General features: G+C 38.0%; 2 protein-coding genes across 2 annotated transcripts; one reads left to right on the plus strand and one right to left on the minus strand.

Moving 5' to 3' along the window:
* Positions 1–362: 362 nt before the first annotated feature.
* On the minus strand, positions 363–4,581 carry prokr1b (prokineticin receptor 1b). Its single transcript, XM_068328065.1, has 2 exons — positions 4,127–4,581; positions 363–1,419 (listed from the first exon to the last, which is right to left on the minus strand). The coding sequence occupies exons 1-2, from the start codon at positions 4,540–4,542 to the stop codon at positions 717–719; spliced, it is 1,119 nt and encodes a 372-aa protein (XP_068184166.1). The 5' UTR covers positions 4,543–4,581; the 3' UTR covers positions 363–716.
* Positions 4,582–8,284: 3,703 nt separating this feature from the next.
* On the plus strand, positions 8,285–16,093 carry LOC137603806 (filensin). Its single transcript, XM_068327578.1, has 8 exons — positions 8,285–8,817; positions 10,103–10,163; positions 10,602–10,697; positions 11,639–11,731; positions 12,825–12,938; positions 13,413–13,633; positions 14,370–14,461; positions 14,662–16,093. The coding sequence occupies exons 1-8, from the start codon at positions 8,444–8,446 to the stop codon at positions 15,630–15,632; spliced, it is 2,022 nt and encodes a 673-aa protein (XP_068183679.1). The 5' UTR covers positions 8,285–8,443; the 3' UTR covers positions 15,633–16,093.
* Positions 16,094–16,687: the final 594 nt, after the last annotated feature.

Genomic DNA, 16,687 nt, shown 5'->3' on the forward strand with positions numbered 1-16,687 from the left:
TTGATTTTCCAACACATCTTGACATCCACTTTGTAGTTCAATCCTACCCACCAGAAATAGAAAAATACTCTACATGAGCTGGTTTAAGACATAAAAGACTATGACTTTTATCAATATTTGAGCATCAATGCTTGTGGTACTTCAGTTCTCCAGGATGACGCACAAATAAATCACCATGACTATTTGCCTTAATTATTTAGAGTACATGTAGTGAACAAAAAATAACCAGATGTTTCATCTTCTTTCTTTGAAAATTGTTATATATGGCAAAGATTATAAACTGATTAACAACTGATAATAAATGAATATGTAGATCTAATTATCAGTATTTACATATAGGAAAGATTAAGTGTAGTTTTCATTGTAACATCTCAGTTGGTTAACATAAGAAAACATAAAATATATTTGTCTGAGAAAAAGCTTAAAATTTGTGAATTTGTTTCAAGAACAATGTCTAAATACATTTCACAATGATACATTTCAGTGTTATAACAAACAGGTATAGCATTACAGTGACAATCTTACAGGCAGTCAACATCATTGATCAGCATATGTCATAAGCAGCTGTTGCTTGAAAGTTTTTCTTATTCACATGCTTCAGCATTTCATAACACAGTCACAGTACACAAATATTACATTCTTAGAATACTACAAATATAAATTAGGTACAATATGTGATACCAAATTTTAGCAATCAGTTGACCATTTTCTTCTCTTCATTTCAGTTGAATACAATCAACCTCCTCTGTTACAGGCATGGAACATGTCCTCACATCCATCTCATCCACACTTTTCCTGGGAGTGTATGTTGACCTCCAGTGAAGCAGTACAATTTTTTTCAGGTACTTCACCGTGTTGTTCTTGACACTGACGAAACAGAAGGTATTGATCATGCTGTTGCTCATGGCGATGCACTCAATGATGTAGAAGGCCACCAGAGAGTTCCTCTGGCGGGAGATGAGAGTCGGGTGAAAATCCCGCAGGATGGTAAAGCCATAATACGGTGCCCAGCATAATATATATGCCATCAAGATTCCAATTAGGACCATCACTGTCTTACGCCGACAACGCAACCTCTTCCTGATCTGTTCCGTCTGGAAACCCGGTACACTCTTAAACCATAGCTCACGAGAAATTTGGGCATAACACATTGCCATGACAATCACTGGAGCAACAAACTCCACAGCAAAAATAAACAAGAAGTAGGACCTGTAGTAGGCTTGCTGGTCCACAGGCCAGATCTGGGCACAGAAAACTTTGTGAGTGTTTGGGGTGCCACTGTGAGGGTACATGGTTTCAGAGGCGAAGTACGCAGAGGGAATTGATATGAGAATGGGAACAATCCATATCCCTGTTATCAAGCAATATGCAGTTTGGTACTTCATTCTAGGCTTCAGGGGATGAACTATAGCCATGTACCTGAAAGAGCAAAGATATGATATTACATCAAGGAGGCAGGGAAGGAATCTTTATAATGATGCAGGGTGCTATGTGAAGTCCACTTCAGACACCTATGAAAGATTAAAGTTCAATACACCGTGTTGCATTAACAAGTGATTTAAATTTTTCATATTGGTAGAAGGCCATTTTCATAGATTATTTTTTGCTGGTCTGGAGGTGACAAATGGGGCTGTCCATGGCTGACTACAACAGTGATGAAGTAACCTATCTGGTCTGATCCAGTGTTAGTGTTTCTCTATTAACCATTCTTCTTTCAAAAGTGATTGTTCACAAAGATCTTCTATTAAATAGCTGGCTGGACAAAATAAGCTATCAGAACTTGTAGTTTTTATTTATTTATATTTTCCTCCTTTTTATTTTTAAATGTATAGAAATATCAATTCAATTTATAAGTGTGTCTTGTTTATATTACTCTGATTCCAGAATCAATATACATTTGCAATAGACAATTTGACCTTGGTCTATTAGTTCAATGTGAACACATTACCAGAGTGACTGTTGCCATTACATAACCATCAGGGGCTAGTTTTAACATCAAAAATGTAATTGTTCTGTTTCAAGAAAAAAAACCCACTTAATTTAACAAACATGAAAACAAAATGAAAATTATACATGGATTCTACTTGCAAACATCTATCAATGTTAGCTGTGACCTCACTGGTGATGTCAACAACACAGCTAGCCAATGTAATCACCAAATGGATAGCCTTCCACTTTCAGTTTGTTTAATAAATAAATTATCTGATCTGGAGCAATACACATCCTCTGGATCTTCTTCTTCTCCTTTCGGTTTTTCTCTTCAGGGGTCACCACAGCGAATCAGTTGCCTCCATCTAACCCTGTCTTCTGCATCCTCTTCTCTCACACCAATTACCTTCATGTCGTCTTCCACTACATCCATAAACCTCCTCTTTGGTCTTCCTCTAGGCCTCCTGCCTGGCAGTTCAAAACTCATCACCTGTCAATAGACTTCCATCCCTATCCTTACTCACCCAAACCTGTCCTTCCCATCTCTGTCTCTCTGTCTTGCCAACCTGTATAGATCAGTCTCTCCCTCCTTACTGTGTGCTCCCACCACCACTCCTATAGGTCACCCTATGTTCCTGCCTCTTCTGGAAGAAAGTATTCACTACAGCCATTTCCATCCTTTTTTCAAAGTCAACTACCATCTGTCCTTCTGCATTCCTCTCCTGGATACCAAACCTGCCTATCACCTCCTCATCACCTCTGTTTCCTACACCAACATGTCCATTGAAGTCTGCACCAACAACAACTCACTTCTAGGCATGCTCTGCATCACTTCATCAAAGTCCAACCGGAATTTCTCCTTCTCCTACAGCTCACATCCTACCTGTGGAGCATACCCACTAAGAACATTGAACATCACACCTTCGATTTCTACCTTCAGACTCATCACTCTATCCAACACTCTTTTTACCTTCAGGACATTCCTAACAAACTCCTTCAAGATAACCCCTACTCCATTTCTCTTTCCATCTACACCATGATAGAACAACTTGAACCCTGCTCCTGAACTTCTAACCTTGTTACCTTTCCACCTGGTCTCCTGGACACAGAGTACATCTACCTTCCTCTGCTGCATCATGTCAACCAACTCTCAGATATTTTTGTCTTTTCATAACAAGAAAAGCACAGGTGTTCTTAACATCATTAAAGATTCTAGTAACATGACAATGTAACAGCGAAGAATAGTAAATCAGCATGAAGAAAAGTAAAGGCATTTGTTATATCCTGCTTCAAAGCTGTGATGTATTGTAATTGTCAGTGTTCGTGTGTTCGTCCGTCCATCCATCCGTTTGCGGTCCACCAAATATCTTCGCAACCATTGCAGATTGAAAGATGAAACAAAAAGCACATTACTCGGGCGACAAAGGGGATGAAAAGGAGATGATGGCCTTGACCTTGAAAAACTAGGTCAAGGTCAAATTTCAACTTTTGTACAATCAAGAAGCCAGATAAGACAGAAAGACAAATGGAAAAAGCAAGTGTAAGACCATAGATTAAAGCTAGTGCTTTGATCTATGAAAGTAGGTCAGTTAACTAGCTTTGATCTTTAACCTATGCAAGTAGGGCATGGTCAAATTTAGAATTCAGGGGTGTCGCGGGATGTTGCAGTTTATGAGTGCCTTGGTTCTTGTTTGTTTATGCACAATAAGAGTATGATCCGCTATGATTTAATTTCTAATCAAAATCACTAAAACTGTACTATATATATATATATATATATATATATATATATATATATATATATATATATATATATATATATATAAACCTCACTTCTTGTGAGGTTGAAAATTCTGTTGTTCTGAAAGAATTTGCTGGATTTCTCTGTTGAATAAAGTGACCTGCAATTTCACATATAACTTGTACCCCAGACATACCTTGTCCTGATTATGTTCCTAGTCCTACTTTTCTCAGTGTTATATAGCACTTCTCATTCCTCTGTTTTATGTCTTTTTCGTCTCCTCTATCCTTCACCTATCTTTCCTCAGACCTTGCAATTGATAATAAATGCCATCTTAAGACTTCTCACTGTTGGTTGATTTTTTTTTTTGAACAATGAAGTGCCTTGTCAAATAAATGCTTGAAGGGACACACTCACAGGTGCATAAAATATGAAAGAAATAAAGTATCGACTCACCTGTCAACTGCAATGGCAAGCAATGCATTGGTGGACACGTACAGTGACACAGTCCGGAGATAGTTGACAGATGCACACAGGACCAATCCATGATCCCAGGAAAGCTGTTTCACCACATAGTAGTCCACCAGAAATGGGCAACATACCATGGCCACAATAAAGTCCGAGATTGCCAAGTTAGCAATGAGCAAGTTGGTGAGGTTGCGAAACTTTTTGTATCGTGTCAAAGTGGCAATGAATATGAAGTTCCCCAACCCACAGACAAGCATGATGCATACAAGAACCAGGCCAATAACAATTGTGGCCACGTAGAAGGCTTGGCCTTGTGTAGTGTCAGGGATCTCATCAGGAGGGACGCCATAATCCATATCGTAGCTGTAATGATTCAGCTTGTCTGTTAGGAGGCTCTCTTGCATATCTGTATCAGCTACTACTGTGTGGCTGATGTTGGAGCCCTCCATGTCTTCTCTTATTTTTGGATTTCAACAATCTTGTGTATGATTATTTAATTCAACAAGCGTAGTGTTTTTTGTTTTTTCGTTTGTTTGTTATTTGAGTCTGGTTTTAATTACTTTACAATGCCAATTTAATTATTATGTTGTTTGTGTGAAGTCAAACATTTGAACAGGATGAAATCTTTTTGTGGATTCATTATAAGAGCACTTTTACCTGGAAGAGAAAAATTGCATTATTCATAGAGTCGGGTTCCATGACAGCAGGATATGAAAATCAAGAGACATTACATGATGGCAGTGCTCCAGGCACCGTCGTGACACGAAGGATGTTTGTGTCATGATGTGCCATGTCTGTGACTGTATTTCATTGGTTGAAGTCACTGTATTTACTGGCCTTTATGTGATGTATTACAACCTTGTCACTTTAAGTCAGCATCAGTGCACTCAGCGTGATGTCAGGTTTAAAGTAATCACTGCTGTGCCATGAGGTAATGCAAACCTATCATTTCGAATAATTTCCAAGTAGAAACGAGAAATTATCCTAATATATATCAAGAATTTTAAAGACATTACACATGATTGCCAAACAGTGCACACATACTGGAAATGTGAAAGCGATAGCAAGATATGGTAATAATTCAGTTATATATTCTGTTAGTAATTCTCTTTAAAAAATAAATGTAATGAATGCTTAAGTAGACAGCCATTCTATTTATAATTAAGTTCAAAACAGAACGTCTGTAGAAATTGAACGACACAAGAATCAGGCTCTATTCCCTTGTAAAATGAAGTGTGAAGCTCTAATAACTACTCGCAGTCTGAAGAAGGACACTGACAGTGAATTTAAATTAAATGGAATAAAAGAAAAATACTTCACAAGTGAAATCTGAAACATTTCTTTCACAAGTCCATAAAAACATGAGAAAATAAAAAAATCACTGAATTAAAACAAAATACATACCAGCGAGCGTGGCAGAAAGTTCCTCCACTTTTCAGATCAGAAAGACAAAAACGGGGCTCTGAATAGTCGAAAAATCCCGGCGGTGCAGACGGAACGTTTTCCCACCAGCTTTCCTGAACAGTGTCTGCGACGACAGTCCGCTCCACTCGCGTTTATTCTAACGAAGAAAAGTTACCTCCGTTTCTTCTGATCTTCGATTGAGGAAACAACGCGCGATGGAGAAAACAAATGGATTGTCTTTCGGGCGTGAGAGAGGAAGATCCGAAAAATGAGCACATGTCTTGCCAATAAATGAATGTATGTACATTCAGTGTACGCATTACGTACTGCGTAAAAAAATCTTCAAGACAGGAGGATTAAAGTAGTGATGCAGCGAACGCCTACTGGTTTATGTTACATTCAGGGGTGATAAATTATTCACTAAATTTGTTAATTTTAGCCATCAAAGTGTTTGCTGACCAGACCTCTGCTTTGATCACACTATGTGTTCCTAATATATCAAGTCTGCTGAACTTAATTAGAAATAAGTCATGCTTCTAATTAGAATGGCAGCACAAATGAATAACTGAAGAACTCTTGGCACATCTATTTTTACAGCAAATGTACAAGAGCGCAATGGGAATAAATTTAATTCTGCTTGTCAAAGGGGTGAAAAATTAATTTAGTTATTTTTTAAATTCTTTTTAAAAGAATATACTTCTTTGAGACAATCATTTATAATAATAATAAAAATTGAAATAATATTTATTCAGTTATGATCACCATATATTTTTACAGAAGACAACTATTATTTACAGCGCAGTCAAGTACAAATATTTTTATATAGATTAAGAATGTCACAATTAACCAGACTCCTCGTGGATCAGCAAACCTAAACTGTACGTCATCTCACAAAACTTTATGAGTATAGACACCATCCATCTACCTTTATAGAAAATTAAAAAGGAATACAAACAGAAAAGAATAGGACAGCTGTACTGATCATAAAGGAGGAGAAAACAAACCCAAACTAAATGCAGCATACAAAACTGAAAGTAGGAGTGGAGAAAGAGACATCTCGTATTGATTTTTTCCCTTAATCCGCCCTGACCATTTGTATTCGAAGAGGTAGCAGAGGGCATTCTGAGTCAGCCACATGTGCACATCATTAAAAGCAGAGTGAACACTATCATTGTGTTTACAATGTACTGTTGTATCCAATAGTTGTGAGTAGAGGGTGACTAAAGTTGTATTTAAACCAATTACTAATTTACAGTTAGCATACATTGGCCCTCATGAAAGCAACCAGTCACAAACTATTTTTAAGAATACCCATAATATGTATTCAGCAAAAATTTTCAATCTCTGCAGTGACTGTCAGCATATTATCTTAGTTTCCATTTTAATAAACCTTTCCTTGAAAATGTAAGATTGTGAATCAATGCCATATTGTGATAGAAACCACAGTGTTTTTTTTCAGAACAGCATTACTTATTTCTTCAATAGCTGTGAGATGGCTCTTTAGGTCACTTCACAATGAGTGTGTTCAACTGCCAGAAATGGTCATAAGAAATATAAGTGAGGCAACAAACATTCTCTTCCATCATCTAAAACAGACACAGAATCCTTCTTCCCAAGATAATGAATGTACTGGGGTGTCCCAAGCTCACAAGAGATACAAAATCTGCTTTTTCATATCCTTTTAGGTTTTATTATTCTTTAAATATTAGCAAGTCTTGTTCAGCCTTGCTTGCATCAGTCACAGGAGCCCAGAGGGCGTGACCAGCAGAATAAAGACCAGCCTGTCATTTCCAACTCTCTCTGGACAGTTTTCTAATCTCGCCCAGACCTGGGATTTACTACCACTCGTACCCAATGCATATACATAAAAAAAGAAAAAGAAGGAGAAAAAAGGAGAAGGGGGGTGTGACTCTGGTGTTTCATCTGTGAAAAGGACACGCATAAGACCTGTGATCTACGGCTTCAGCATGTGGGTGGACAGAATGTTACCAATTTTTATTGGTGATAACATTTTGGTGGAATAAGTTGCAATGGCAGGAAATCCATATAAATATATCAACGTCTGAGCAGTGGCAGTGGTTTTTCTAACACTTCAACAGCTTGGGACATATAAGTATTGCAACTTCAAATACTCTGACAGTGTTTGATCACATAGTTATTGAGCTACTTAAACTCTTTATCTGTATTTTCTGTTGTTTATCTTGTTCTGTTCTCATCAGATGCCCTTTTCTAACTAGCTATCAAGCATTAGCTGGTGGATTCACTTCAGAATTAATTGGGCACCGTTGGAAAAAATATTCATTATTTTTTCTTAAACATTAGCATCCAAATTAATATTAATGTTAGTGCTGAACTGATTGCATCACATCAGCAAACATGAATATTTTCCTAAAATTTAAAGTGTTTTGTGTATTTTTGACATCATAAATTGAATCACAATTACTACCTAGCGAAAAACCATTCTCCACAGGCCACGCAAACAGCCCGACAAACAGCTCAACACAATTTTTCCTGTCTGTTCTGGACCACCATCCTATCTGTACTGAACCAGGATCTATAAAGCAGCTGACTAAGAGTCAAAATAATGGTGTGTGACAACCCAGTGCTTTTGCAGCCTAGTCAGTTGTTTGTTTTTGTGGTTCTGCTTTGTCATCAACACCGGGGCTTTTCTAATCTCTGTCACAAAGAAAAGAATATCCTCTGGAAGGCCCCAGGCTCACAACCTGAACATTCACAGCCAGGGGGAGTTCTGTGGGGCTATTTCGCCACCAGTGTGGTGCAGCATTTAGTCTACCATGAGAGAGCCAAGGGTAAGCACCCAAGTTTTCACACAATAAAGGAACAGAAGACAACCAAGTAGTCTGGGGACACCATTGACCCACAAGCGAGAAACCCATCACCATGTTCAAGACCAGATACTTGCGCGAGGTGCGCAAGGAAAAATTTGAGCGCTCAGATCTTTTTGATGAGGAACCTGAGGACTCCGAGTCTTCCGCAGGAATCTCAGCCATCCATGGCTGGGAGAGCCTTCAGGAGCTCAACGGCCGCTTTGCTCGGTACATCAACAGGGCAAGAGTCCTTGAGCAGCGTAATGCAGTGTTCCGCAAGCAGCTAGAGACGCTGCAGCGGATGGAAGAGGCCAGTGGCCTAGAGCAAGCCTTCACAGAGCAGATTGAGGTCAACAGGCAGCGCATCCGAGAGCTCTTCACTGAGCGAGCCAAGCTGGAGCGAGAGCTGAGAGATGCTTGCCGCATGTTGGATGAATACACCACCAAGTAAGAGAGTAGTCGGTCTTTTATGTGTGGAAGGTCAAATTTAGAAGTGTGTGAAGTGTAAAGGTTTCAATTTTTATTATTCATTGTAAAATAAGGCAAAAAAAAAGAAAAGAAAAAATTGCTCTGGGCAAATCGGTGACTTGCAGCAAGAAGGTCCTGGGTTTGATTCCATCCAGGACATTTCTATGAGAACGTTCCTTGTTCTCCCTGTGTCTTCATGGGTTCTCTCCAGGATTTCTGGATTCTTTCCACCCCCAAAAACATGAAACTTGGGTGAATTGGACATGCTAAGTTTTCCATTGGTCTGAATGCAAGCATGAATATTCGTTTGTCTATATGAGGCGACTTGTTCAACCTCTCGCCTTATCTTGGATAAACGGTTGAAGACAAGGCAATCATGATCATCCCATCTTCATAAAAAAGATGAATTATTGGTAATTAATTACTGTAGTTCTTCCCGCATTAGCTTCTAGTTTGTGTTTAATCCGTATCCGCACTTTGTCAAGCCAACTTTATTGATTTAATACAAGATTTAATCAGGTAATCATAAAAGTACTTGAAATAAATGCATTCGGAATATTGTAATATTGTAATATTTAAATCAATGATCAGGTCAGTCAAACAGAAAGGAAATGCCTGTGTTAAATACAAAAGAGGTAAAGGAACTTATAATTGCAATGCTAATGTCAGCAGCATTGAAAGACTGAAGACAAACAGCATTTCTTTTCAGAAATATTCATCATGTTCTTCTGAATATTCTAGAAAACACAAAGGCCACCAGTTCAAGAGAGGTTATTTGCTCAGCAGACTGCAGCAATGGTTAAAACAGTTCAGGCCAATACAACTTATGCTGCAGCACACCAGAACATGACTCCCTTTCACTTCAGCCACAGTGAAATGGTGGTAGGACTCATCTAGGCCAAACACCAGAATTTTAGGAAGATAGGGGAACCATTTATTTCACCTATCAATTAAAAAATCAATTATTAATAGTCAGTTGTCGGCAGGCAGTGATGCTTTGTTAGATTACTGATGTGTTGAGAAATTTGTTGAGAGAATTGACTGGTTGTATCAACCGGTGAAGAAAGCTGGATTTCTAATTTTGTAGTTTCTGTGCAGGTAATACAAACAAATAAATGAGTTTGATCAACTCATTTATTCGCCCACAACACAAACTCATAATCAGACTCAGGTTGTTGAAGAAATGCATTAATGCACCGAAAGACTAGTTTAATACCTATTCTTGATTTATATGAGAATGTTATTGAGATGTTTTATGTTTCAGATATAGGAATGAATGTGATTATCAAGAACAGCTGCGCGGCACCTTGGAACACTTAAACAAGGTATTGTATGAACATGTGATACAATGATATAGCTGTCAAATATGTACACGGACATTTAAATACAAAATTATTTCTAAACTAATTTTTAAAAAGCTTTGAGTGAATTAATAGTATATTTTACTTCTCTTTATTTCACACACATTGATTTCAGGAATACAAGAAAAGTAAATTTTAATTTTATTGTATAATTGTCAAAAAAATGTCTCAATAATTCAAAATATCACTCAGTAGATACATCTCAGTTCTCTTTTTGTCTCGTCTCGTCTCGTCTCGTCTCTTCTCTTCTCTTCTCTTCTCGTCTCTTCTCTTCTCTCCTCTTCTCTTCTCTTCTCTTCTCTTCTCTTCTCTTCTCTTCTCTTCTCTTCTCTTCTCTTCTCTTCTCTTCTCTTCTCTTCTCTTCTCTTTCATTCAATTCCATTCTATTATATTCCCCTACAGGAGGCTGACGGTACTTTGTTGAGAAATTTAGAGTACCAAATCCAATCACAGTTCCTGCAAGATGACATCAACTCCACCAAAGAACGACACAAGAAAGTCAGTGGTGCTCATGATCTGTCTGTCTGTTTGTCTCTCTGTCTGTCTGTCTACGTGTTGTTTCTACTTATATATCTCTGTGTTGTGCTTGCTGGTGAAACAAGTCTCCCTTTTGAGTTGTTTATAGCAGTACTCTTATGTGATAATTAAATTCAATCTTAAATTGAGAATACGACATACATATAACATAAAATGTTACATATTACAGAAATCATTTTTTGTCTGTGGACGTGGGGAGAGTGTTGTGGAGATCATCAGAGTAATGAAATCAATATGGGATTAAGCTGGAGGAGACTGAACAACTACAGTATATTGATGCTCACATAATTCTTTTTAATGGCTTTTGGTCTTTAGGAAGTAAAACACACAGACTGCTTTAAAGTCTTGTCATAATTGTAGATTATGTAAATGGAAGTTTGATCTAAATTGTTTAATTTTGACATCTTTTACCAGCACAGTATGTCATGTCTATTAGTGATCCCCGGCCACTACTGCTAAAACAATGTAGAACAAAAATATGACATCCCTGAAAGATTCATACAGCAATGATTAAATTCAATTGATAAACAAAATTCAGACTGTCCTATATGACATGAAGAGTACTTTATATTCTTTTTTTTTTAAATATTTGATCTCACCAAAATATCGGACTTGTGGTCAGTGGAGCTTTGAGGTAAACCTCTGGAGGAAGTAAGTTCATCTTCTCGTTATAGTCCTAGGTCAGGATTGTAAACATTTAAGATACAAAACTCAATTGTTTTGTGCCATTTATCAATGTATTGTAGCTAAATGAAATCATTTCACTGGATGTTTTCATTCTCTGTCAGGCTTCAATTAGAAATACAAAGCATTGAATAATTTGTGAGCTGACTGTGAAAGATGAAAATGTCTGCATAATGGAATAAGTATAATTTACTTTGGTTTAACTTTCCCCCCTACAGAACCTTGCAGAGATCCAGACCTATGTAAACATTTTGCAGCAAATCAACCAGACACTTCCTCTTGTTCCCAATGTGTCACTGGGCATTTCTGAGGTAAAGGTCATGATTAATGTCTCGGCATGTGTGTGCGTGCGTGTTTGTGTGTCCTGTTTCTAGGGAGGAAAATTCTTAACATGCATGTACTGTAGGTCTGGGATAGATGAGATCACTGGCCTTTCGGTCCAGTTGGCCACCTGAACCTGAACCATTAATCTGTCTCTGGTGTGAGTGTGAATGTTCAAAAAGCGCAGCAGTCGAGCGGTCTAGTATCAGGACAGGGTGAATGACAATGAAGCCTATTCTGGGAAGAACATTTTTGTATACAAAATTATAACAACAATGATGCATTACATTGCTACCTGTGCTCAGTAATGACAAACTAAGCAGCTTAGCCAGGAAAACTTAACAACACAGCTAAGGACAATATCATTAAAGTTTATATCCCACCCTAGGGGGATACGTTGTAGTTCATCAGAAATAAAATAGTCTCTGTGTGATAGTTGGGGGGGTTTTTTGGAATTGGGAGAGGTTGGCATTTTTAACACCTTGAGTAAACTGCTGTCAAGTCACTTCACACTTCAGACAACACATTTTTTTTGCTAACAACATCAGAATGTGCTAATTTTTTTACGTGAAAGGGGTGTATATATATTTGTTTTTAAATGTACATCAGTTAAATTCAGAAAAATTGAAATCATTTTAACAATTTATAATAATTTTAATAATTTTCATTTCTTTTGAGAATTATATATACACCAGCTCTTTAGAAAGATCCAGGAAATCTGTTAGTTATTGCATTAATTATTTAAAAGTGCCAGAAGCATGCCTGCAAATTGGGAATTTCATTTCAACTTCATTAACATGGATTATGTGATACTGAATACATTTTGATATGACAGCTTCATGATTTGGACTAAATTTGAATATAGAGTTCAATTAGCACTAATGCTACATCTCAAAATGTTGATAATTAAAATTATGAGAATATAAAGCTATCATTAGCATATTAATTTAAATTCTTCCAAAGAAAGTCTCTGCTCTGAACAAATGTGCTTTCAACTAGCAGGTGCAATATGTGAATTTAAGAACAGTCCCTCATGTCAAAATCTTTGTATGATTTCATGGACTTTGTGTTGGTTTCATAAAGGAGCAAGAGAGGCTGCTGGCCCAGAGGAAAGTGCCTGGGCTGCAGAGTCAGCTGGAGGAATACAAGAGTGCCCTCTGTCAGCTGCAGGCCCAGAAACAACGGCTGAAGACTGAGGTGGGACTTGCTGTTGCCAAGACAACAAACAAGCTATTACATTTAGATTGCATACTGGACATTTTAAATTTCTATGTTTTAAAGTTGTATCAAAATTTTAACATTTGCTTAATTTTTTCTTCCTCTGGCTGCTTTGAGTCCACAAATATGAACAAAAGACATAACTGTTGTATTCACATATGTGCAATAATGCGTTCCACTGATTAGGATTTTCTATATATCGGTCATAAACCGTATTTAAACTGTGTAACTGCTTAAAATGTAATATATATTATGCATTTTCAGCTGCTTAAAATGTGATATGTAATATGTATGTATAATATGTATTTATATATGTATTATGTATTTTGATATGTATTATGCATTTTTAATCAATCAACATTTTTATACTTATTTGTACCTTGTACAGTATATTTAAGTGATTCTCAAGTCAAGTGTAAAAATTAAAAAGCTTTGTTTTTGTCTGGCTTTCAGACCTCAGTGTTGGAACAAACAATTAAGAACACACAGGACGGTTACGATGATGAGATTCAAATGCACAACGAGCAGATTGAATGTCTGAGGAAGGAGATTGAGGACGCTGAGAGATCCCTGGAGAAGTACACCACCGAATGTCGCCACCTGGCCATGTACCAGACATCTCTTGAGAATGAACTGGAGAGATATAAGAGGATCATCGAGAGTGAAGACAACAGGTAGGCTGCCGGGAAAACGACACACGTAAAAAATAAACAAAGACGTTTATTTGAACGTCGCTTCAGTGAGATACCTGCTGAGGAATGGAGTTCTATACTGAAGGTTTGGGTCGATTCTGTTTGTTTGTTTATTTGTTGGTTGGTTGTTGTTGTTGTTGTTTTTTTGTTGGTTTATTTGTATGTTTGATTGATTAACTTTTTAGATGTATTTTATATTTGTAAAAGCAATTTATATGCCTCTTGTATGGCCAAATTTGATGTATAAATGGACTTGATCATCATATCAGCTGCAGAAAAATTAGAAATAGTTTCAGAATTTGCTTTGTTCACAATGTCCCTCGTGCCAACGTTTCATTGTCAGTTGTCAAAATAATTTAAAGAAATTCACTTTCTTAATTTACCTTTAAAAAATGCCAAACATTATTTAGGTGCCATTATAGAATTTATGCTCGCTACATTTCCAAAACTCCAACCTGATTCATTTTAAATGAAAGCAATGCACAGTTCAAACCAGTAGATGGCACTGTGTAGCAAAAAATGTTTTCCATCCACTGTACTGCTCGAAACAAGCAGTTGATTGGTATTTTGATGTCAGAGTATCTGCAGTTTATTTCTTTGAAACATATCTGTCATTAATCTGTTCCATCTTTGACAAGAGCGAGCTGTCAGTTTCCTTCGCAGACGCGTTTTCATGACATAGCTGCTTCTTGGGTAACATTTGCTCTCTTTTCTCCAGGTTGAACTCAGCAATAATTGGCACTCCTATCACCCTGTTAACGACAAATTATCGCTACATTCACACACCCACTGCATCTAGCAGGGGAAGAGGTAAGCATACAGCTGGATTACATTAAGAATGACTATGGAGAGCAAATACAATCAGCTGCCATTCTTCAGGCAACTATGCTCAGGATTGCAAATCCAAAAAAAATCCTGGCCCGTCAAAAAATGTCTACTGCATTTTCATAGGTGCCAATTTCATTTTTCTATTTCCTCAGCTTACCACTTATAATTAAATCTTTGTCCAGATATCACTCAGACCATCCAGGATATCACCAGCATCAAGCCTCGCCAGAAGATTCTGACTAAGAAAGTCCTGAAGAAAAAAGAGCTTACCCCAAAAGATGTGATGGACAGTGGTCAGGAGGAGAGAGCTGGGGGAGTGACTGCAGAGACTCAAGATGATGAAGCAAAGAGAATTTCTGAGGAAGTGCATGAGGATGGGGTCAAGAGCAAAGAGCAGAGATCTGTCCTCACAGGAGTGTCTCCACAGGATGTTCCGGATGGTGCTCAGATCAGCAAAGCATTCGACACTCTTTGTAACATTGTCAGAGACAGAATGAGGAAGTACAAGAAACCAGAGCCAATTGCTGACTTCTACACCAAAGGCCGCTATGTCCTTGTCACTGGGGATGGCAGCTACCCAGATCCCTGCTTCTGCACCTCTACACCATCTGCCGGTCACATCTTTGTTACTATCAGAGATGGAATGATGCCTCCCTTTGAAATGTACAGGCACAAAACACCCTCTCCCCAACCTCCTCAGCCCATCATAGACCCAAGGCCTCTCAGTCCCACCCTGCCTTCTGATGGAGGAGCAGGAAAGGACGATAATAAGGGTGGAGGGGGTAAAAATGGCAATGGAGGGAAAGATAGGTTTAAAAATGGAGAGCATCACCATCACTCTAAGGAACCTAGCCCAGTCCCTCCACCTTCTGGCCCCAAAGATCCCACCCCAGGTTCCAGTCATCCGAAAAAAAGAAGGGATGACAATGGACCAAGTGGAGTGACTCCAAAACCTTCACCTCGTGGTGCCAGCACCAGCTCTAGCTCCAGCTCCAGTTCTGGCAGCTTCAGCCCAGATGCCATGAGTTACGAGAAGGTAGAGGTGGTGGAATCTGTGGAAAAGTTCTCCAATGACCGCAAGGTTAAAGGTTATGAGGAGACTTCTATGGTGATGGAGACCATGATTGAAAAGTCAAGCAAGAAGAAACACTGAAACCACTTCACCTGACAAGGGTTCAGATCTAGTCAGAGGACATTACAGATGTTGATCACACTTTAGAATGATTCAAACTACTGTAATAAGAACATTGCTTATGCGTCTCAGGCCAACCATGTCTCAAGACCAACACATTCCTGCTCTGATATACTCTGGTCTTCCATTTGCTTGCGGTCTTTGGTCTTCAAACCAGAACATATGGTTTGATAAGTACTGCCATTTTTGTTCGACTTGACACCCAGTGCTCATGACATGAGTCCTTTATTGTCTGAAAACTTGAGAGAATGAGAAACAAAGTGCCACAAATAATTAAAAAAAAACCCATAAGAATTTAAAAAAAAAAAAAACAGTTGTGCAACCCTTTGAACTGTCTTAGAACTCAGACTCTCCCCTCTAACTCATTTGTTTAATTAGATGCCATTACCTGCCCCAAGCACAATTCTGCTGTGCATTAATTTGGTTTGATACATTCAACAATAAATAAAAGATTTTTATCATCAATTGATGCCTCATATTTTAAGACAAATGCTGCATACCATGTACATCTCTCTCTCACACACACACACACACGCACACACGCACACACGCACACACGCACACACGCACACACACACACACACACACACACACACACACACACACACACACACACACACACACACACACACACACACACATTTAATGACTCATGAAGTATGATTCAATCTGTCTCCAGAACAGATAACCAAAAGAAAATCTAAAGAAAAGGTCTTGGGTGCAGAATGAGCAAGTAATGAGCTTTCATCTGAATGTATTAAGATATATAATACAAAAGACAATATAGGCCTATATGTGAATAATATATAAATACATTCTAAATATATTTAAAAATATAAGAATATTGGTGGGAATACATGTTGTTCCAATCACGTCCAGGACCACAAACACTTGCAAAAGAATGGGTCGCTCTCAGGAGTTCAGCGAATATTAATGTGGAATTGATAGGAAACCTGTGCAACAAATCCAGTCATGACATGTCCTCGCAACCGACAGCTGAGGACCGCAGTAGATTT

Source organism: Antennarius striatus, chromosome 11, assembly GCF_040054535.1.
Source record: "Antennarius striatus isolate MH-2024 chromosome 11, ASM4005453v1, whole genome shotgun sequence".
Lineage (NCBI taxonomy): Eukaryota > Metazoa > Chordata > Actinopteri > Lophiiformes > Antennariidae > Antennarius > Antennarius striatus.

What these genes read in the sequence shown, in the direction of transcription:
- prokr1b (XM_068328065.1), bottom strand. Translation starts at nt 4,542, where the DNA reads ATGCAAGAGAGCCTCCTAACAGACAAGCTGAATCATTACAGCTACGAT. An exon ending in CTTGCCATTGCAGTTGACAG is followed by an intron (nt 1,420 to 4,126) that starts GTGAGTCGATAC and finishes TTGCTCTTTCAG; the next exon opens with GTACATGGCTATAGTTCATC.
- LOC137603806 (XM_068327578.1), top strand. Translation starts at nt 8,444, where the DNA reads ATGTTCAAGACCAGATACTTGCGCGAGGTGCGCAAGGAAAAATTTGAG. An exon ending in TGTCACTGGGCATTTCTGAG is followed by an intron (nt 11,732 to 12,824) that starts GTAAAGGTCATG and finishes GGTTTCATAAAG; the next exon opens with GAGCAAGAGAGGCTGCTGGC. An exon ending in AACAACGGCTGAAGACTGAG is followed by an intron (nt 12,939 to 13,412) that starts GTGGGACTTGCT and finishes TCTGGCTTTCAG; the next exon opens with ACCTCAGTGTTGGAACAAAC.